The sequence below is a fragment of the Copadichromis virginalis genome, linkage group LG8 (genome assembly GCF_057382275.1).
Source record: "Copadichromis virginalis isolate Kocher_CV1m ecotype Utaka linkage group LG8, C_Virginalis_male_GT1.1, whole genome shotgun sequence".
In the NCBI taxonomy this organism is placed as follows: Eukaryota; Metazoa; Chordata; class Actinopteri; order Cichliformes; family Cichlidae; genus Copadichromis; species Copadichromis virginalis.
The window spans coordinates 8,817,576-8,839,978 of NC_140625.1; the positions used below are offsets into that span (position 1 = coordinate 8,817,576).

General features: G+C 41.2%; 1 protein-coding gene and 1 long non-coding RNA gene across 11 annotated transcripts in view; one reads left to right on the top strand and one right to left on the bottom strand.

The window, feature by feature from the left end:
- cacna1g (calcium channel, voltage-dependent, T type, alpha 1G subunit) overlaps positions 1-22,403 on the top strand; it is a 228,606-nt gene that overhangs the window by 60,481 nt on the left and 145,722 nt on the right. For all 9 annotated transcript variants that reach the window (XM_085465580.1, XM_085465581.1, XM_085465578.1 and 6 more), the window contains exon 3: positions 7,498-7,595. In XM_085465580.1, the coding sequence (XP_085321706.1) occupies positions 7,498-7,595 (98 nt within the window). The remainder of the gene's footprint in view (positions 1-7,497; positions 7,596-22,403) is intronic.
- The window catches only part of LOC146702655 (uncharacterized), a 41,521-nt gene that overhangs the window by 19,003 nt on the left and 115 nt on the right, over positions 1-22,403 (bottom strand). The gene's annotated exons all lie outside the window — the stretch shown is intronic.

The following is a 22,403-nucleotide window of genomic DNA, read 5'->3' on the forward strand; positions in this document are numbered from 1 at the left end:
TTTCTGTTAAGAACACTCTAGTCCTAATGATCTACAAGTGTCCAGAAGTTATCGCAGGTAAGCTCACACGGAAAAAAGGGAAAAAATCAGCATAAAAATCAATAAAAATCAATATAAGAAGCAAAGCATTCAAGAGCAAAGAGATGAAGCGTCCACACTCCACACAAAGTTGATGGTGGTGGTGTGTCTGTGTGAGTGAAAGACAGAGAGAGCGAGCGACAGATTTTCTGTTATAACCTTCATTTTATGGACGCACAGTGTGAGCACTCAGGTCGCATCAGAGCATCGGGACGTATAGTGTGAGACCCTGCATCGTGACCTACGAACTTCTAACCCCTGCGAGTCAATTGTGCAGTTTGAGCAGGAGCTGAATCGCGCGACTGAAAAAATCGCACAGTGTCTGCCCAGCATAAAGCTCACACGCTATACGTCCCGATGCTCTGATGCGACCTGAGTGCTCACACTGTGCGTCCATAAAAATGAAGGTTATAACAGAAATTCTGTCGCTCTCTCTCTCTCCCTCTCTGTCTTTCACTCACACAGACACACCACCACCATCAACTTTGCTAAATTGCTAATGAAAAACATTGATCAGGCAGCTGTGATTGAGCAGCAGTGTAAATCCAACTATTTTCACGGTTGTTGTGGTTGTGATAATTTTGTGATGCCACATCAAAAAGGCTCGGATGAGGTTTCCAAAGTTCTACAAGTTGTGCCTCCATCGCTTGTGTCCAGATCACAGTCTGCACAGCCGTGCTGCTCCATCTTTTTCACCGACGTTTACGTGTTTGCGCGTGAGCAGTGTGAGCAGCTGTGGTGACACCCTCACGAGCGATTGATGATCGGGAGCTGGTCGTGAGGTGTTAATCACTTCTCGTTACCCCATGTATACTACACGACGCACGATGAAGGCCAAAATCGGTCCGATCACCAAAACGGTCGCACGACTCAAAAATCGGCTCAAAATGGGCCTAAAACCGCACAGTGTAAGCCCAGCATTAGAGCAGCAATGTTTGTTCCCCTCAGAGAAAGGGAAGAATGGGAAAAGGAAAACACCTGGCTGGAAAAAGTTAATATGGACATGTGCAGTGAATATCAGCGCTATGTGGCCAGAAGTGTGATAATATAACTTATTTTGTGTAATAAACAACTGCAAGGATAGATGATTACAACAAATAGATGAGTAATACAAAAAAGTAATACATAGATGAATAATGATGATGAGTTATGATGCGTAATCATGGGAACAAGCGGGTTTACAAACAGGAGCAGTTGATTAGCATTAGAAAAGCTGAAATAATACCTCAACTGAAGCCAATTGTACTAAATGCACTAAATGTGCACAGTTACAAGAATGTTTTTCTTTCTATTATTTTCTATTATTTTAAGTTAAGCAGGACAGAGTTCTTTTAAAGAAAGATTTACTTATATTCTCAAAAGTTAAGCATGACAGGCTTCTGTTTAAGAAAGAGACCTGTTTTACTGTGTTAATGTTGTCATTTTGAGCTAAAAATAAATGGCTAAATGATCACTTGTTTCACATGTGTTCATATCACAAAGAATAGAATATGCATCTACTTAAATCAACTTCAAGTCAAATAGTTAAAAAAAATAATTTCACACACAAAAAAAGAGCTAGAAAATTCACCACACTGCATGGGAAGGGTGAAGACAACTGGGTCGCCCGGCCCTGGCCACGAGGTGTCCCTTATTTATTTTTCAGGGAGTTGGCAACCCTAGTTTTAACCCTCAAATGTGCAACTATGTAGTAATAGAACTGTCACTAGACCACATTTGTTTAAATTCCATTCATGCATTTGAGACATCAGTAGTGCTTTAGAAAGCAATTTCATTTCTATTAGCCACTCTTTATGTTGTGCTAGGCTAAACATGCCCTGGAGCTTTCTGTGCACTTTAAATTCACTACAAAGCTTTGTCTAATAACAGACATAATGTAGACATGATCAGCTTCTCTTTGTGCAGTGATCAATGGATAGTGTAGCAGTGGGTGTGCATACTGTATGCTTTACTGTCATGATAACTTTGCCTAAACCATTTCTGGATACCCAGTCATTCATCAATGTGCTACGCAGCCTGAATCCTCCCCAGCTAACCTCATCAGTTATTCAGCAAGTTTATTTCAAACCTTATTTATCACAGAATTCCTTCACAGATACAACAAACTCCCTAACCTCAAATCGAGCAAGAAAACCGAGGAGGCTCCATCAAAATTTGTCAATTCCTTTCAGCATTTCGCTGTCTATCCATCATGATTTGCATAAAAATACGCCACTGGAAAGCCGGCCAGGGAAAATATAAAATAATATACAGTAGCGAGGTTCTTTTTTATATCTCGCACTATTGATTTCTGAAAAACTATCAAACAGACAGTATGGGGAAAAAAACATTGAAAAATGTCTTATGCATACCATGGATCGTTTGATATTTAAACATTGCTTCATTAGAAACAAATTGACAAAACAGACAAGCCCAATTTTAAATCTTTGCATGCATGCAAAGACGTGTGCAACAGACACCATAATATAGTTTCACAAAGCAGCAACCTCCAGGGCTGAAAAACGAAGCCTGGATCGAAATGCTTCAATGGCCACTCGAGGCTGGCTCCAAAAGCGAGTAAATCCCTGCAGACTTTCATGTTAAAAATGGCCATTGATTTCTTCCCTACTGTTTATATTCGCTTCATCTATGAGTACTCCTTATTCGTGAGACTGGTGGCTACTTAATTTGATCACAGTACAGTGGCTGTGATCAGACAGATGGATACACTGACTGAGGTGGACAGAAGATGGACAGATGGAAAGATAGAGGGCGACAGATAAAGGTTAGGTGAGGACGGCACTAGTTAAACATTTTACAGTGTCCTACATTCCTGAGCTGCCTCGCATACTTTTTCCTATTATAGTTCTTTCTGGGTGGCATTATGTCCGGTGTATTTGTGTGCAGGCTCCGTTAAGAAGGTGGCGTTGCTGGAAAGCGTGTGTACCATCCTTCATGTGCCTGGCTCTTCAGGCACAAACACACACACGTCCAGCCTTTACGATAAGAGAGAGGACAAACCAAGAGGCATCACGCCCAGAAGTGTGTATGTGCGTGTGTGCAATGATATACACACTTTATGTCTTTGGTGGCTTTATTTTAAATGACATGAATTTCATTACACATTTCTGCAAGTTTGTCCTTGTGAGGATATATCTATATAAAGATATGCAGGGGCGCCGTATCAGTGTGTGTACAGAGTACAAAAAAGAGAAGAAGACGTTTTTTCGTGTTTTTCGTCCTCCACTTCACCCTCTTGCGTAGATCTGCTTCAGTTTGGAATTTGCCTCATGCAAACTCCCTCCAAGGCTGCGTCCTCCTCCCCGTCGCCCTGCCCTCTATCAGCATCATCAACGCTGGCACGGACTCTGACAAAACAGCGCACGGCTTCCTGCAGTTGAGATCGTTTGTTTGATACACTCCATTTCTCCTCAGCTGTTTCTTCATTCCAGATGAGGGGAGATGGGTCAGTTTTCACTGAGCACATCGACCGTCATCTGGCTCTAATCAGGGGCAGCAAGTGTTTTTACAGTCTATTTTTGAGCAGACATCATTCATCATCTGCTTTTTAAGTTTGTTTATGTTAATCTGTCTGATGAAAAAATTACCCTAATATTTGTTGCTCTGGGGGATTTATAGCTTGTCTGTGGCGCTTGAACATAAGTTTTCCCATCCTGATGATGATACCGTAAATTTCCCACAGGGACCTCAGTGCTCAAAACTGAGATCATGCTGGATTTATTATATGTTCTCCTACTGGTGAGATTCTTTCACTTTTTTGCCCTTGCTGTGCTCATGTAAGCCGCTGTCTGGTTGCGGGATGGACAGTACTACGAAAATACTGTACACACCAAATGAAAATGAGGATGCTTTGAAATGCATCTATATCTGTTTTTCATATTTATTAAGAAAACAAAAAATGAATGGGCATCTACACACAGTAGGATTTCAGTTAATGTCATTTGAACATCATAGAAACAGTTGGTACTATTAAAGGAAAAATAGTCCCTTGGTGGAAGGGAAGTATATGCAGAATTACATCTTAGATGTGACAGAAATATCCTACAACTTAAATATGATAACAGATGAAATTATCCGGTCTTTAAGTGATGATGTTTGAACCCTGCTTACGGGTCCAAACTAGTCTGTGTTATTAAGGCTGTTGTGTTTTTAACATGGTTTAATGCTTTGTATTTTGTTCTATTTAATCTGAACAACCCCCTATCAAAAACGACGTGATCACCGTCGGCCTCTCTCGGTTTTTATTACCACTATTCATTTTAAAGCTTGGTTTTTAAAACCTTACATTGTAACTACAGCCCAGCCCATACAGACTTTATTAATGGCTAACTTCGTAATGTGGATTATCTCAGTTGTTTGTTCTCCTGACTGAAGTGTGGTCCATTTACAGCAGCCTGCTATGCGATTGCATTTGTCACTAACCATTGGGAACCCTCATGTTAACTTCAGCTTCACTGTGTTTATGTTATGCTAACATAGCTGTGTAGCTAGCCACCACGTAGCACATCATTATATACCAGCTAGCCCAACTTCAGTAACCCTACAAACATTACTGATGTTTAGTTTTCTGTCTTCATTTATGTCGGAAGTGATAGCAGAGCTGAATGTTTCAATTTTTTCTCAAATCTCTCAGTAAGAACGTGGTATATTATGTTTGGGTGGAAACTAGCGAGTTAACTTCCCGCTAACTTCTAATGCTGTTAAATTTCCTAAATTCTGTTTTCATGGATGCCTGGATGTTAAACTTAATTGTTACACCTGGCAAAGCAGCCACACTGATCATTTTGTTAAAAATGAAATAATTTAGACAATTTGTAACTCTCAGTGTTTGTTTGACTTTGGGACCTGAAGTGGTGTTTGAACCCGGACATGGCTAATGACATCAGACTTAAAGATCGGATAACTGTTGTAGATAAAGAGAAAAACAAATTCAGAGTAAAGACATTTCAACACAAGAAGAGACTTTGTGAAAGTACAAGACTTTTGTGACTCCAATGTCTGCTAACGATCAACGGTCAGCTACAAAACGATGCATGACGAGCAACACACGTAACCACCTAAAGCTCTTTTGATTGCTCTGATATTCCCACTCTTAATTTGACTTACAGATTTTTTTTTTCAGTAACATTTGAATTTTGCTGTTATTTTTGTTAAAGTTAGCACTGATTCTAGCACATCTTGCCAACCAAGCTAGCTATTGTTTGCTAAAAACAAAGCAATCCATGCTCTCTTCCAAATATGAAATATGTTGATCTTTGGTCTTTTGGTGCTTATAAACTAATATCTGTTGATTTAATTAAAGAATTTGTATTATTTCTTGTATTAGTTAACCTCTTCATTAGTATCGTGTTTTTTAGTATAGAGATTGTCCTGTGCGTCTATATTACGGTGAGGGTCACTTACAGATATTTTTTACTGCTCTTGCTTTAGACCAGGTGTCTCATACGTCCAGACAACTTCAGGAAATGTGAAGGACAATATAGATTTGGACTTTTTGAGAGTATTTTCAAGTTTTAACAAGTTCTCATTTGCCATTCATACTAAACCAAAGTAATACCTCACATATAAAAAATTAAATGACAGGAAAATTATTGTGAGCTTGCAGTAAAAAAATTAAAAGAAAACTATTTTAGAATTCCAAGGCAATCTGGGAAATGAACTAACATTACTTTTTCTGTAGCTTTGCACATTTATCATTATCACCTCTCCAGCCCATTTAAGATCAAAGTGGGCCCTATATGTCGCCCACAATGTAAAATGTGATTATGGAAAAACCTACATTTCCCATAATCTAACAGTATGCTGTTTCCTGTTTTCTGGTATGAAGTGAGATTATTTAAGGAAATTTTCTATACTTGACAAAAGAGCCAAATGAGGCACTTTCATGAGCTGATTTGAAACATAGGTTGAGTGTTCTTATAATGTTGTCTTATATATCAACCATAGTATGTGTAATATTTTGTCATAAAGCCGTCCTTACGCTGATTCAGTTCTGTACTTTCAAATGTCTTTCTTTTCTAAGTCACTGTTTCATGAAAGTAAACTGAATGTCCATAGCAACTATTACTGAATATTACACAGGTTGAGGTTCCTGTTTCCGGGGACTGGAAGATACCGCTAACCTCATGTCTCTGCTGCTTGTGGGAGGGCATCTCCATGCTGTTCTGTTAACTGTTTACCCATTTACCTTCTCTCTCCGGCCTGCAAGCCATCTGTCAGCTCTGTGTATGCATACTTGTGATTGAGTATGTGCGTCTGAGAGAACGAGAGAGGGAAGGAGTAGCTATTCTTGTTTTGCTCCAGTGTAACAAGCAAGAAGGGATTGTCCTGGGACACCTTAATGTGTAAAAGGCGGGCATTCATGGGTTCATTAAGGGAGTTTCTCCCACTTAAGGTGCTGCACACACACACACACACACACACACACACACACACACATACCCTCTCCGACATGTGTTGCGAATTTGTCAGACAGACAGACTTGGAGTCAGTTCGAGGAGGGAATTCCTTCATCTGCACGCTCCTTCAAGCAACACATGTGCTCAGCATCTGGTCCACACACTCACACACACATATCCAACACACACGTAAGCAGAGGCAGTGAGTGTGAGAAGGGATAACGATAAACACTGATCAAAAAACAAGAAAAACGTTTTTTCAGGCATTCCACAGTCTCTCCCCTAAGTGTTGTCCTTCTAACCTCCCATCACAGTCAGAAAAGCGCCTCTAAAGAGCTGCCGGAGTGTGTGTGTGTGTGTGTCTGTGTGTGTGTGCGCGCCCCTGTGTGCATGTATGTGAGTGTGTGTGTGGCGTCTCAAGGTTAAGAGGCCGACTGATCTGATGCTGCTCTTTTATGTACTGTCGAAGCCATATCCTCCATTCAGTGATGAGTGATTCACCCGCTCTTGACGTCTCAAAGGGGATGCGCATATGCCACTCTCTGCTTTGAAGGCTGATTGTGCGAAGGTACATGCGAATATAACCGTGTGTTTGTCAGGCTCGCAAACATCGCGTGGATGCTTTGCTTCATGTGCAAGCACAAACAGGCACAGCACTGTGTGTGTGTCTCAGTGTCAGTGTGTAAGCATGTGTGCGTTTTTCAAACTTTTCTGGACTTTCAGTTGCAGTCCACAGAGCGCTGGAATGAAAGCATATTGTTTGCCAGAACACATGCATTGCAGCCATGTCTAAAAGCAAGAATGTAAATGTGGTTCAGAACCTTACGATGATTAATCACCACTTGCCCTGTGAGGGGTGGGAAGTGTTTAATACATGCAAAATATAATTAGCTACATAATAACGTTTTCCCATTTTTCTGTGTTTTAATTCCCAGCGTGATCGAGCACGTCCTGCAGAAACAGCAACAGCATTTGCCGCGGCTCTATTCACACATGCTTCCATTCTTTCTGTATGTTTCAGGATGCTGGAGTACTCGCTCAACCTGCAGAACGTCAGCTTTTCAGCAGTGAGGACAGTTCGTGTGCTGAGGCCGCTGAGAGCCATCAACCGAGTGCCAAGTGAGTGTAGATCTCTGCTCACAAGCCACATCCCAGACCCTCATACACTCCGTCCTTTTGCAATTTTAGGCTTCCTCTCCTTGTTTTCTAAAAGTCAGGCCAGGTTGCCCAACTTTTAGTCTGGGAATAGCTTTAGGCCAATTTCAGTTATTATTAAAAAGTAGATGGTGGCGGTGCAAGCGCAGGGTGAGAACACAGATAATCGTCCAGTCTGTGAGGTTCAAGCGGCTGTGCTCTGACAAAAATATCACACAGACAGTATGGAAACATTCAAAAACACATTCAGCACACTAATTGTTTTGCTTCCTTTGATATCTCAGTATCGCTCCTTTCATTGGGCCAAAACAGTCAGGTCCAATTTTAAATGCGCTTGGCATTTTTCCTTTTTCTTTCTTTCTTTCTTTTTTTTTAAATTGCATGCAAAAGCAGGAACCCATGTGTGCAACAGACACCATATCATAGTTTGACCAAGCAGCCAACCAACCTGCAGGGCTGAAAAATGAAGTCGGCATGGAAAAGCGCCAATGGCCACTTGAGGCTGGCTCCAAGAGTGACTAAATCCCCACAGTCTTTCATGTTAAAATGGCTAACTTCTGCTAAGAAATTAGCCTAATGCCAACAAAAAAATTGTTCATGTGTTGTTTTGATCTCTATAATAACCACATAGCAGTATTTTTTTTTTACATTCACTCCTTAGGCTCTTGTTTGCTATTAGCTGTTTTTCAGTATGCTTCAAATCAAGAGAGCAAAAACAGCAAAGAGTGACCTTTGTATTTTTTTGTAATTCACCTCTTTCAATCTTGTTGAGGCTAAAGTTGAAGTTAAAGTTGTTTTAGCAGACTTGATGCTTAGCAGACAGCTAAAATCAAATCACTAAGTCGGACCACTCAGTTGTGTTCTCTTGATTCCCCTTGAAGCATGCTGAAAAACAGCTAACAACTATCCTGTGCATTAAAATTAGTATCCCTTTTGCCCTGACCCTGTCTCCCCTCACCCTAAGCTGTTGCAGCAGATGGTTGCCTTTCCCTGAGCCTGATTCTTCCAGGTTTCTTCCTGTTAAAAGGGAGTTTTTCCTTCCTACCATCGCCAAGTGTTTGCTCATAGGTGGTTGTCTGACTGTTGGGGTTTTCTCTGCATTATAGTAGAGTCTGTACATTATAGTAAAATGAATAAAACTGATTTGAACTGATGCTGAGGAGTCCTGTAAATAGAAATCAAAAGGCACATCCAAAAATGGATACTGCTTGCTTCCCAATGGCCAGCAAGCAGTATTTTGGTTCTCGTGATGAACTAGGCTTGATAGCCAAAGATATTAGCCATATGGTTTTATCTTATCTTATATCTTATATTGGGTCTATTTGCCTGTAATGTTGCTTGCTATAATTGTTGGTCATGCAGGTTCAGTTCCTCCACAATGGCGGTATGTAGGTCAGAGGCAAGTTGATCCATGGTTGGACACCTTCAGCGTCTCTGTGTTTTGCTATTCTCCCCATCCAAACAGTTTTGGTCTCTGACAGATTTATAAGCAATTTTCCAATTCACCAACTTCTATTAAAGGACTGTAGTTCATAGCGACACTCACAGACTGACTGTCACACTTGTTCATTACCCTCCACGAATCCCTCAGTCACTCGCCCTGTCTCGCATCCTCGCCCATCTCATACTTACTCTTACACCCTCCCCAGAAAGAGTGCCCCCTGTTCCCTTCCCCTTCTATTCCATCGGTCTTCATTACTGTTTAATCAGTGCAGATTGAATTTCCAGTGCACACATTAAGGTTTAAATAAATCATAAGGATTTCTATAGTACCCCAGCAGTCCACTTGGTGCCTTCCTTCTTAACTTGATATCAGCACCTGCAATGCTTTCATTTTAGATACAGATCCTAATTATGTCATTGGCTTCTCTCAGAATCATTTCATCGCAATGTGTTTCAGTGTGTGTGTGTGCAGGTGTTTACCCCATGTGGGTGCATGAATGGGATATCAACCCCCTTCCTCACCCATTCCCCCAGACGATGACACTCTTAAGCCCCTTGTATAATCTCACTCTCTTGTCAATCAAAGCCATTGCGGGGGGTTCACCCTTGCTCATTACCCCTCATATGCAACACACACACACTAAGAGAGTGCACAGTTACTCACACTGACTCGCTCATTAGGCATCCAACCATCCCTCACCCTAATCATGGAACTAATAGTGGCATTCATGTGCGGATGATTTGGTCTGACTCTGGCCCTGTGGGGAAAATGTCATTGGGTAGATTTGTACTGGTGGTAGTGATGGGGCGGGTGGTGGGGGGGATGCCTTTGGTGTGGCTTCTATCTGTCTTCTGCCCCCGTTTGAGCTTTTTTGCTGTCTAATCAGATCTTGTGGAGAAACTTGAAGCATTCATCATGACTCTGGGTGGGGATGTTTGTTGTGTAGCTCGGGCTATTTGGAGGTAAACTGAATTGAATCTGAACACGTGGGTTCTCCAGTTTTTTGATGTTGGCCATTCATGTCCTAGATGATAGAGAGGTTTTAGAGTATGAGGCTTTTTCCCATTTCTGTTTTTCCCCTGTTTCATTAGTCTACAGTGATACAAAGGCCAAAGCTGCAGTTTGACATTTGAAAGTTCACCAAGTTGATAAAAGAATTTGACTTGCCTAATTGGCGCATTTGCCATATTTTAAAAGAGGTGATGTGGCTTTGAGTCATACATGCAAAAGCAGCTCTGTCCACATAATTAATTATATAATTTATTATTGATATACAGTGCTCAAGCATATTAAAAAAACACTTAGAAAAGTCATCAGATCATGCTGGATATCAATACTTATACAGCCTGGGTAAGGTGTTAGGAGTGAAAGGCTACCAAACTGTTTGATGGAGATTGGTATTATCGTTAAGGCTGAAGTCAAAGACACCCTGAAAATCAAAGCGCAAATATGATGAAGCAGGCCGGTCAGTTCTGCTGGAATTTCATTGCATCAACTGAAAATAGTACTCAGTAGTTTGTATGGCTACCACCTGCTTGTTTGAATGCCTGGCAATGTTGGGGAATGTTCCTAACGAGATGACGTACTGGGGAAACCCCCCAGATCTGGACCAGGGCATCACTGAGTTCGTGGATAGTTTGAGGTGCAGCCTGGTGGCTTCAGATGGACTAGATAATGTCTCAGGAGTGTTCTCTTAGATTTAGGTCAGGAGAGCGTGGGACAGGTTAAAGGTATCAGTTCCTTCATCCTCCAGGAGCTGCCTGCGTACTCTTGCCACATGAGGATGAGTACAGTCATGAACCAGGAGGAAGCCAGGACCCACTGACCTAGCATCAGACCTGACAGTTGGTGCAGGGATTTTATTCTGATATCTAATGGCAGACCATCACTGACCTACCACCAAACTGCTCACTGTGACTAACGTTACAGGCAGCACAATGTTGTTCATGGCTTCTCCAGACCCTTTCATGTAGGGCTGGGCGATATATCAAGTTTTTTAAAAATATCGATATATTTTCATACGAGATATAAGATGTGACAATATCGTTTATATCGATATAGTCTATGTTACGTTATAATTATATTTGTGGAGCCGCAGGTTTGCCTCTCTTTCGTCCACTTTTGTCTCTACGCAACGTTACTCGGCCTCGCCTCTCCTTCACTGAACACAACTCCCCCTCCCCCATAGCTTCACCTGCAGGCAATGACAAGATGAAAGCGGAAAATCTCCGTTAGCGAGTTACCGTGCATGGGGCTGGACGGCGTCAACGTGTTAGCGAGCTAACCGCGCTAGCGAGCTAACCGCGCTAACGACATGCAGCCCGGAGGGGCTGCACGGCCTAAAATCGTTTCATTTTCTCAAAAATCGACAGTGCGCCTTATGTATGAATTCTGGTTGTGCTTACTGACCGCGAACCGGTTTTATGTGGTACACAGCGCTCAGCAATCTGTCAAAAAAAATTTTTATTATGACTTTGCTAAGCTACAGAGCTGCACCGCTTGATGGATTGTCGGAGGATTACGGCTACCGAGGAGGAGCCTCGCGGAGTGATACGTACTGTGTGTGTATAAGGACCACAAATGGCACCTGTTCAGAGACGTGGTGCAGCTGTGAAATCTGTCTCTTTGTTATTATGCTCAGCGTCTATTAGTTTACATTTTGACTGCACAATTGTGAGCTTTTTGTTATGCACAAAAACAACATTGTTTTCTTTTATTTATGGACCATGATTATTTAATAAATGCTGATAATTTATTTTTGAGTAATTTCTTCATGTACATCTACGCTGTATGTAAATAAAAGTGCCCGTGTGACATCTGGGACAGTGTGACTAGGAACTCTCTTTTTGTTCTTAACTTATGGCTTTAAAAAAAAAAAATCCAGATATATATCTTATATCGCCATCCAGCTAAAAAATATCGAGATATGAATTTTGGGTCATATCGCCCAGCCCTACTTTCATGTCTGTCACATGTGCTCCGGGTAAGCAGATGTGACAGGTCCAACACGTGGACCTGCTAATTCTGATATTCTATCACGAATGCCAATCAGGATGATGCCGAACAGCAAGCAAAGGTCCCACTAGAGAATGTAGGGCCCTCGAGCCACCCTCTTGAAGTCTTTTTCTGATTGTTTACACCAATGACGTGCTGGAGAACATTTTTATAGTGCTCTACAAAAGAATAGATACCAGTCCTGCTGATGGGTTAAGGACTTGTCCAGCTCTCCTAGAGTAACTGTGTCTCTCCTGGAATATTTTTCATGCTATTGAGACTGTGCTGGGAAACATAGGAAACCTGCCAATAGCATGTATTGAGATAACACCCTGGACAAGTTGGACTACCTATGCAACCTCTGCAGGCTCCCAGTATCTCCTCATGTTACCAGTAGTGACAGTGACCATAGCCACATGCAAAATTAGTAAAAAAAAAAAAAAAGCAGTCAGAAAAGATGAAGAGGGAAAAAATGTAATTTGCCTTAACCTGTGAAATCATTCATATTTTGGGGATTGGTGCTAATTTCATTAACACCAAAGCAGACACCAACACCGAATATCTTGTCTAAATATGGTATCTGATATTTTGTTCTGATTTTACTACCTTATTTGGGAGGGGGGACAAGTGGTATATTTGACTTATTGGCAGGCAATTATTTTATTATATTTTTAAGTCACTTAACACTTGCCTAAGAATCACTAAAGTATAAATTGGCACCTTACTTAAGGGATGAATCATTTTTGTGTCTATACATAATAAACAACTTAGCAGCGAACCCATTTTAAATAGCATCTGCAGGCACTTTGTTGCTAGAAGCAACACAATTCGTTCCCATTTCTTTAGCTGAATCTATGAAAAATGCCAAGGATAACACAGTTGGACAAGCATGAAATAGTGTTCTTGCACCAACAAGGTGATTCCCAAAGAGCTATTAGCTGAAAACTTGGTACAGTATATCTCAGCATGGAATATAGTGTGTTTTTAGAAATTTGAGGAAATTGCCCTTCTTTTTCTGGGGCACAAACGAAGAAGTGGCAAAAACTATCTATAAAAGATGAATGGTATCTGAAAGTCATTTCCATAAGAAATAGGAACAAATCCATCAAAGACCTGACACAGGATCTCAGAGATGCAAATGGGACTTCAGTTGAGCCACCTACTGTTCGGTGGGGCGTCATCAGAAATGGTCTCAGTAGAAGGGTAGCTGTCAAGAAGCCATTGTTCAAAAGCTTCAGGAAGCCCGCAGAACTTCCTGAAGTCTACTTAAAGAAATTGAACGAAAACTTTTATCAGAGAGTTCAGGCTGTGTTGAGCTACAAAGATGGTCATACTAAATATTGACTTACAAACTCTTGTGTTTTACAAACTCGGGCATTTCAGTAAATTAATCTTTTTCCCACTTGCCTAATGAAACACAAAGAAATACTGGGTAACTTAAGACTTATGGACAGTACTTTACATGAATGAAGTTAACGGTGATTCAGTGCTCTCAGAGACAAAAGAGACACGTATCAAGTTACATTGGGGAAAAATATCTACCAAGAGGGAAAAAAGGCTTTTAAGAACATTATCTTCTATCAAACTAGTAACCTTTCTATTGTGATTTTTAGTCGACTTGACTGTTGATTCAATATTTGCAATTTTAGTGTCCTGGTGACCACCGAAATTCAAGTTAATTTAGTGCTTGAAAACAACCGCTGAAATACGAGTGCCTGCAGGCCGAGTGGCATGATTGCTTCAAGAAGGAGTTTTGGCGGGAAATAAACTCCCTGGTGTCTCTCTTTCGTCCACTGTGTGCACAGAGATGCATCTAGGCCAGTGTATTTCCGCTGTTCCATCTGTGCCTCACAATTAGCATTATGTAGAGAGTTTCCTTAGTAAATCTGTTAACATGGTGTGAATATGTTGCAATCAACCTGGGGTTATTCAAATCCAGTGTGAATTGGGCTTAAGAGCTGCTTATGCATGAACATTAAATGCTCATGTTTCTAAGTGATTAGCCAGCATTCTGGGCTCAGGTGTAGAGCAGCTGACCACTCCACAGGTTGAAAGAAAGCCATTTGGCACATTAACAGCAATTACTCTAATGCAGTGAGCATCAGCTCTATGCAGTGTAGGTGTTGTGTAGGAAAAGGTATTTTATTTAGCACCAGCAAAGTTTCAAATCACCAATACTGTCATTGCTATTTAGTATGGATGGGTATATAATGTGTAGACAGGGTTGCAGTTTGCTATGTTGAAATGGAAATGGTATATCTCTGCTACTGGAGAACAAGGGAAATGGGTCACCATACTCAATAGATCTCTTTATCTATCCATCTATCTGTGATGACTCTCTAGTTTTAATTGTCAGTTGTATATTTCAATATATCAAAAATGTAAACGTAACTAAACCTGCAGGTGACACGTGTCTGCACACCTCAGCTGATGGCTTATATGCAAGCACTTACAGGTCAGCACCTTTTGCTAATATGGTAAAAACTTTCCATCTCCAGCCTTGTATTTAAATTTCTTGTTGCTATTAGTCCACTGCTGCCAAGAATGTAAGTCATCTGAACCTGGCTCAGCAAATGTATAAACTGTTAAGAGTTCACATTCCTCCTTGTTGTTATCCGGAGCCCCTCGCGGGTCTTTTTGGACTTTTTTCTTTGTCTTACCTTGAGTCCATATTGGAACAGAAGGCTGAAGCTCATCCTAAAACACAGACACACGCACATCTTCACACTCCTGTTAACGAGCACATTGTTCCTGGGCCGGTGTCCCCGTCCGGCACTCTGGCAATGATTGATGCGCTAACATGGCAGTCCTGCCAGTGGAAGTGACAGATACATTTCGCAGGCTCCATCCGCTGGCTGCCAACAAAAAAACAAAAATCCCAGACTGTGTCACCACCATATCACCACCCACCGTCTGCCATCTGATTGGCTATTACCCTCACGTCCAGTACCAGTCCGCAGGGACCTTGTACCAGCCTGTCATTGGCTAAATCAAGGCAGACCTGACAGCCAGTGACATACCTCTGTGTAGTATTCAAACGGAGTTACTGGGTGCTCTTGTGTCCAGAATACAGTGTTTTCTTGGGTGACAGAGGAGCATCCCCGGCTTTCTTCAAGATATTCAAGGCAAAAGGTGCTTCTAGTAACTATTTAATAACCACATTCTTTAATATTTAAATATATACTATCAGCAAATGCTACTGTTGTATCCTCGAGTCAGCTGCTACAAAATTCAAATTGAAGAGAGCTGCATTAATAGGTTTTAGTTACAGACCTTGAGGCACTGAAAGCTAGAATACTAACTAGAATGCTGAAATGTAATTTTTCCTGCCTTGTGTTTATAGGCGTAAAGGTGCCATTGTTATGCAGGGAAGGGGGAAAAAAATCCTTTTTTATCCTCAGGCTTTAGTTCACGCTTATTTTACTATGCAACACGCAGTATTTTCAGAATAGAAAAGGAATCCAGCATGATGGATTCTCATCTACCAAAGTTCCTAGTAGACTTACCCGCCAACTGAAATTGTAATTCCTTATTTGGTTTTGGTTTTAATGAATTTTCCCACCGTGGTTATCGGCAAGTTCTTAATTCCGAACAGCAGCTGCTGGGATTAAAGAGGAACTCCACTGGGTTTATGAATACATGACAGTGTAGTAGACATGTGGCGTACAACATAGCCTTTGAAAGTGATTGTAGCTGCAGAGGAAGTCAGAAAAAATACCGAGTGGTGATACCATCGGGACACTATGAATTTAAACGTGCATTTTAAAGCGCGTTTTAAAAAGTATGGGAACAAAAAAGGTGTGGGAACTGACAGACAAAGACATTTAAGGTTTGCATCATAGGACAACTAGGTTTCTGGATATTATGATCAGAATCCCCATATATACTTTTTGTCTTTATGAGATGCATTTTTAGGACCAGTGATGTAACCCAGGTGACCCAAAGTCATGTATTAGCCCTATTTTATGTCACAAATGGACACAGAGATTTTGATAATATCATAATAAATGTAAAGGTACTGTGAATAGAATTTAAGGTTATTTAATAGACAAACACAATGTTGTACACATAAATATACACTGATTCTTATTAACCTGGAATTAAGCCAGTTAACCTTAAATGCGCATAAACATAATTATTAATTCCCAGTATTGTTGTAATTACAACTTCTCCAGAGAAGTGAGAACAACAACAGGTAGTTATAAGCTAACATTATGCCAGCTAATGTGCCGGCTCTGAAAAACAATTTGTGAATAAACTCTCATATGATGAGAGGATGTAGTCAAAGAGCCCGAGTCCAACAAGGTTAGATCGACTTGCCGGCTAATAGCTGCTAACAGCAGCATTGACAGAAAAGTTCAGGATATCCTCAACAACTCGCCTCAGTATAGGTGTCATGGGACAGAAGTGAGCTTCACCAAATCATTGACTGATATCAAACTCCCATATTAGTCAGTCAGTTTTACAGCCATTTCCAGGGTGATGAGACGTGGACACCTACAGCGGCCACCATAGCTAGCATTGTGCACTTGAAGTAGGAGGAGTAAGAATTCAGTTGACTGCAATCTGACATCTAGTGGTGAGATTTTACACACGTACCCTTAATTTAACAAGCAAAACAAAGCCGAATCATTCTGAAGCTTAACACAACAAAAAATGCCAAAAACATCATGAGACAAGTTACAGGTACCGTCCGAGGTTTGTACTTTACAGAAACCGTTCTTAAACTTACTGTAGGAGCAGTATTTGACTTTTAATCTGTTCCTATTTTAATCATAAGCTTTTATTAAACCTAATCAAGTCGTTTTGATTGAACCTACCCGAAACAGTCTGAAAACTAAAGGTCAAAGTTGCTGCCATCCCTCCTAACGTGGACGTGATTTTGTTTTTTATACTTCCTCATCTAGCGAGATAGTATTCTGGAGGACTACCCTGCACATTGCAAACTAACATTAAATATGCACTCAGTGCGTTAAATGAAGATAAGTTAGGAATGAGAATGTGTTGATCTTACTGAACTTTTGCCAAAGCTTAGTTCATCCGATTGTGTCTTTAAATGAGGCAATAATTCATGGGTAACTTAAGAAACCGAATAGATTGCGTCAGGTTGGAGGGCAAAGGTGGTTTTATGCCTCAGGCTTGCAAATGAGCAGACGTAACAAGATAAAACTTTTGCATTCCTCCCAGACTCGGTGAGTCTCGATGAAACTTTTGGCTGCTGCGAGTACGCCACATTTGAGCGATTGATAAGCTGGAGGCAGCAGTCAATAGTTGATTATCACAAGACACACAAGACACACACTCTTACCCATCCCTGTCTTAATGAGACTGATTAATAGCCCTCAGGCACTTGCTGATTATTGAGCTGCCTCATGTGCCCTTTTCCCCAGAGCCTTATCAAACTAGCCCACACATATGCACAGGTAGAGCTCGTACACATTTTCCTCACTTTCTCACACACTCGCGAACCTGCAGTGCATGCACATGCAAGCTGTTATTTCTACCCATACATCAATAATACGTAGTGTTTCATCCTGTTCTCCACGCTCTGTTAGGCTTGGTGTTTGAGCTGTACCAGGTTCATGCACACTGTCTTGTAATTCCACCCAGATACGCCCTAAAGGCAACAGCAACACAGGAACATTATCAACCTCGCAGCTCCCAGCACGACCATGCCTCCTCCTCCTCACCCTCCTCCTCACCCTCCTCCTATGGCACATTGTTTGCCAAGCCACAGTACTGTAATTAAAGAGCTCACAAGAACGTCCTAGCGTCTATTCTTCCCTAAGATGTTGGGAGAAGGGTTTTATAGAAAGGCCTAAGTCACCCCCTGACTTTTGCTGTTTTATTGCGATGTAAATACAAGAGGGAGAGCCTGGATGAGTCAGGGGATGGGTTTGATCCGGAGGGCTCCTTGTTTAAAGAGGAGAGCTGAAGTAATAACACGCTGATAAGGTTAGAAAGAGTTCAGAAGAGGAAGTTGTTTGCCAGAGGATGAAAGTAAAGAATGTCACAGCGTAATCCTTGCTCTCCGCTGTCAATCTTTTGCTGTAAAAAACAAAAAGCTCTTTTTAGGCGAATCTTATTATGACAAGAACACCCCCAGCAGCTGTTGGCGGGCGAGTGATATTTCCTTGCCTAAAGACAGAAGAGATTGTGTTTTACTTGAATTTTCGGTCCCAAGTCATTTTCAAGGTTTTAAGCTGCCACAGTTTCTAAAGGCTTGAAGTTCAGGTCTTTGATCAGCTGGAATATTCCCAGATAAGCAGAAGACGAAAGCACGCACAATCATCACCCCACAGCTGTGTTTTGTCAAAGAGATTTGATACAGGGGTAAGTGCAAGTGAACAAGTAGATGTGTAAAAAGGTGGAAAAATGTTCCTTTTTAAGTCATCATTTGTTTGAGTGAATGATGGAGTCTAGGGCATCATTTATCACATCCAATCGTTCCTTCAAGCTTATCCAACTAGCCTCACAGCTGGGCCGGAGTCTATTGCAGATGAAATGGTGAAAAAGGGGTAGTACAAAGAAGAAAAATAGTATCCAATCAAGTTAAACCATCTTCAAATAAATACATATAAATATTGGGCTGAGATCTGAGGAATTCGTAGTCCAATCAATACCTCAAACCATTTTTGAGACATTTCTGATTTGTGGCTGGGAGCATTATCCTGCTGAAAGAGGTCGCAGCCATCGGGGTATACTGTTTCCATGAAAGGGTGTATGTGGTCAACGATGCTTAGCTGGTGGTACATGTCAAAGTAACATTTCGGAAACATGATTTGTCCAAGCAGGCTACTTTCTTCCATTGCTTGGTAGTCCGGTTCTGTCCAGTCCAGCTCACGTGCCCATTGTGGACAGGATCCAGTATCCTGACTGGTATGTGACCATGCAGCCCTGTACACAACAACTTGTGGTGCACTGACACGTTCAGCTACATGGGCCAGCCTTCACTCACCCTGTGCATCAGTGAGGATTGGCTGCAGACTGGCTGCTGTTTCTTCCTTTGACCACTTTGACCAGGAACAACCTACAAACCATCAAATTTTGGCCCATGTCAAACTCGCTCAAATACTAATCTTTCCTGCTTGCTCGCCTGGTTCCTTATATACCTCACTCGCTATCACCTGATAGCCAAGATGAAAAGATAATCAGTGTTATTCATTTAACCTGCCAGTGGTCATAAAGTTAAGCCTGATCGGTGTGTTTATATATGTATATTGCACTCACTCACTCATATAAATTGTGTATCTTTAATTTAGGGATTTGTTTATCTGCATTTGCACAGCTATGCCCATGTGGGTTTGTTTGTATGGAAGGCCCGTTGTGGAAAATGGATCAGTCTGACTCAGTATGTAGAATAATCATAAGCATAAAACTATGTGAGTAAACTAATTTAGATTTTTTTTTCAGTGTCTGTTTCTCATAATTTTGTATCCACTGGTCAATACAAAAAAAAAATTCCGATGATTACAAAAGTTCAGTTCTAAGCCCGTTCTCTTCATCGGGTTTCATTTTTTTCCACATGGACTCTGGCTATGAGTCTCATGACTCACTTACACAGAGGATTATTTTCATTTTGGGGACATGCAATCATCTCTGTCTGGAGTCGCTTACAGCGAGCTTGTTGCCGTCCACTCGGAGCAAATAAGAAGAGACGCAGGTGTATGCTGCCCCTCGACTCAGAAAGCCCATTAGTTCACAGTACACAGATTACAAAGCTGGCTGGGCCGGAGCTGGACCTGGACAGCAGAGCAGAGGAAGCAGACCTAATCTGCCTGCTAACAGATGGCTCCCCCGATCACACGCAGCAACCCGCCTGCCAGCCGTGTTGGAATGGAGTGGCTGCCCACGGCGAGGTTGGAGAGGGCACACAGGCGGAGGAGGAGATGATTGTTATTGAATATGAAATGTCGATCACTTGGAATGAGCACACTGTAGAGGTTGGGAGAGGCTTGGTGGATTGATTGTCTTACCTCGGACATAAACAGAGGTTCTTCTTAAGAGATTCATGCTCGCGTCTGTCACTGTTTAACAAGTTACTCTCATGAATGGCTCTGATCCAGACGATGTATTGTTTAATGCCCTGATTTATACTCCTCTCACAATAGCACTCTGCAAAACAAACTGTTGCCACTTCAAATACTTTATGTCGTCTTACTTCTGGCTAAATAGCTTCCTAACTGCCATCACGCCTGTTCCAAATACCAATCGCTCAAAGCTGACTTCTTTAATGTTCAGCCATTACAGGCGTACCAGCTCTGAGACTCTTCTGGTTTTGATCATACTCCGGACATATTTAGACTATATTTTAAAAAAAAGAAAGAAAGAGAGAAAAGAAAAACCCTTCACATACCGTACTTGAATAACATTAATATGTTTGCCGATGACTACAGCAATTCTAAGATGGTTAATGTGATGAATGTGTTGTAATGTGTTGCACTCTCACTGTATGTGAGAACCCAAAGTGCCCGAAGCTGCGGTTCCCTTCGTGACCACTTGAGGCTAGCTCTGAAAACAAGTCCCCAAATGTAATTTTCAAAGATACAGATAAAGTTTTCTTCATTTAAGTTGATTTTTTTTGTTACTGAAAATTGCGAACACATGCTTTCTAACTAGGTGCCAAAACATTGACTTCAAAATGCAGTGTTTAGAAACCAGTGACATCATGATGGTACGTCCTTCTTCTATGAACAGTCTTTTTGTCTTTTGGTGGTTTTTTCTCTCCAATTGAAATAACCGAGTTCACGTAGCTCTTTCATAACTCCAAGACAACATTTAGTTTCTTGGAAATAATGAGCCTCACTGTGAATGCAGCACAAGCATGTACAATTATACAATAGATTATATGAATATGCAAAAAGCAAAATAACAAACAAACAAAAGCACTGCTATATATTACATATTTAATCTATCATAACTGGTACTGCACGGGGTTCTGACAAATATAGCCACTTTATAGCTGGATGAATGCTTGGTTAGTAACGTCTATGTATCTTGTCATGTTAGCAATAACTGATTGATTAAAACTCACTACTAGACTAGTTTTGTTTCCACTCATTGAAGTTATTGACCCTTTTTAGCTAATATCACCTATCAGTCTCAGTGCAAAATGTTCAGTTGTAACTACATTACCTTTTCATACCTGTCCTGCTATGATGGGAACTGTATGGACTTCTAAAAAGATGATTACATAAACTCTGCTGGAACAGGACAACACCATTTGGACAACCTACCTGCAAATCTGCAGGACAATGTAATTTGAAGTAGTTAAGTAAATAATTGTAACAATGTTTTTATTTGTGTGCGCATGTGTGTGCTTTACAAACATATTTCCACATGATGACTCTAAATGTAAATGAGGGCATTTCAAAATGAACATATTAAATTTTTGTTTTTAACATTATTGATATTTATCTTCCAGCATTTTTCAATGTTGTAACCATTATACTTTCACACATTTATCCACTTCACAGAATCCCACGAAGGTCTGTTAAAATAATGATGATAACAAGTCTTGTGGGTGTGTAAGTCTGAGCTGTGTCAGTTATAGAAATCTCAGATGCAGATGTGTAGTACTGCTGCTCTGAATCACAGCATATGAAGCCCGTCATTGTCTGGACACTAATCCCAGCTGCTGTTGCTAACTCAGGCACAGCTAAGCAGCATCCTCACAGCTCAGCACATTACTCTCTGAGAGCGATCACATGAAGGAGTCGCTGCTTAATGTGCACTCTGTGTGTGTGTGTGTGTGTGTGTGTGTGTGTGTGTGTGTGTCTGCAATGACCAAACACAGGGAAACACGGGGTAGATTTACCTTTTGACTCGGGTCTCTCAGAGCGTATGGGCCCTCACACCTCTGAATGAATCCGTATATTTTCAGGCAGTTCAGGCAGTCGTGATGAAGGTGTCTCCCACCAAAGGGCAAGTGGCTACAAATGGCCACAGGCAGTGAGTCATGCCTTCATTTTTACATAACTCCCTGCACTGGATCGCTTCCCTTGAATCATGACAGGATGTTTCTCTTGTAAACAGCCCTGCAGAGCCGTATTTAATAACTTGCACGATGAGTGGAGCATCGCAGATAATTTCTTTACGCCTCTCATCTTGCGCCGTGATGGCAAATGCTATTTATGCTGCTACCGCGTCCAGTGTGTAATGTGGCAGCTATTACACAAACGGAACCGTGCTTTTCAAGTACCATTCAAGTTTCCAGGCTTTCTCTGCTGTCACTTTTCAATTTTAGCTGGATTTCACAGCACCTGGATTTTTCTCCAGTGTCTGCGAAACACGCAAGTTATCCTGCAAATGTTCAGCACTGTCACTCATTCTCT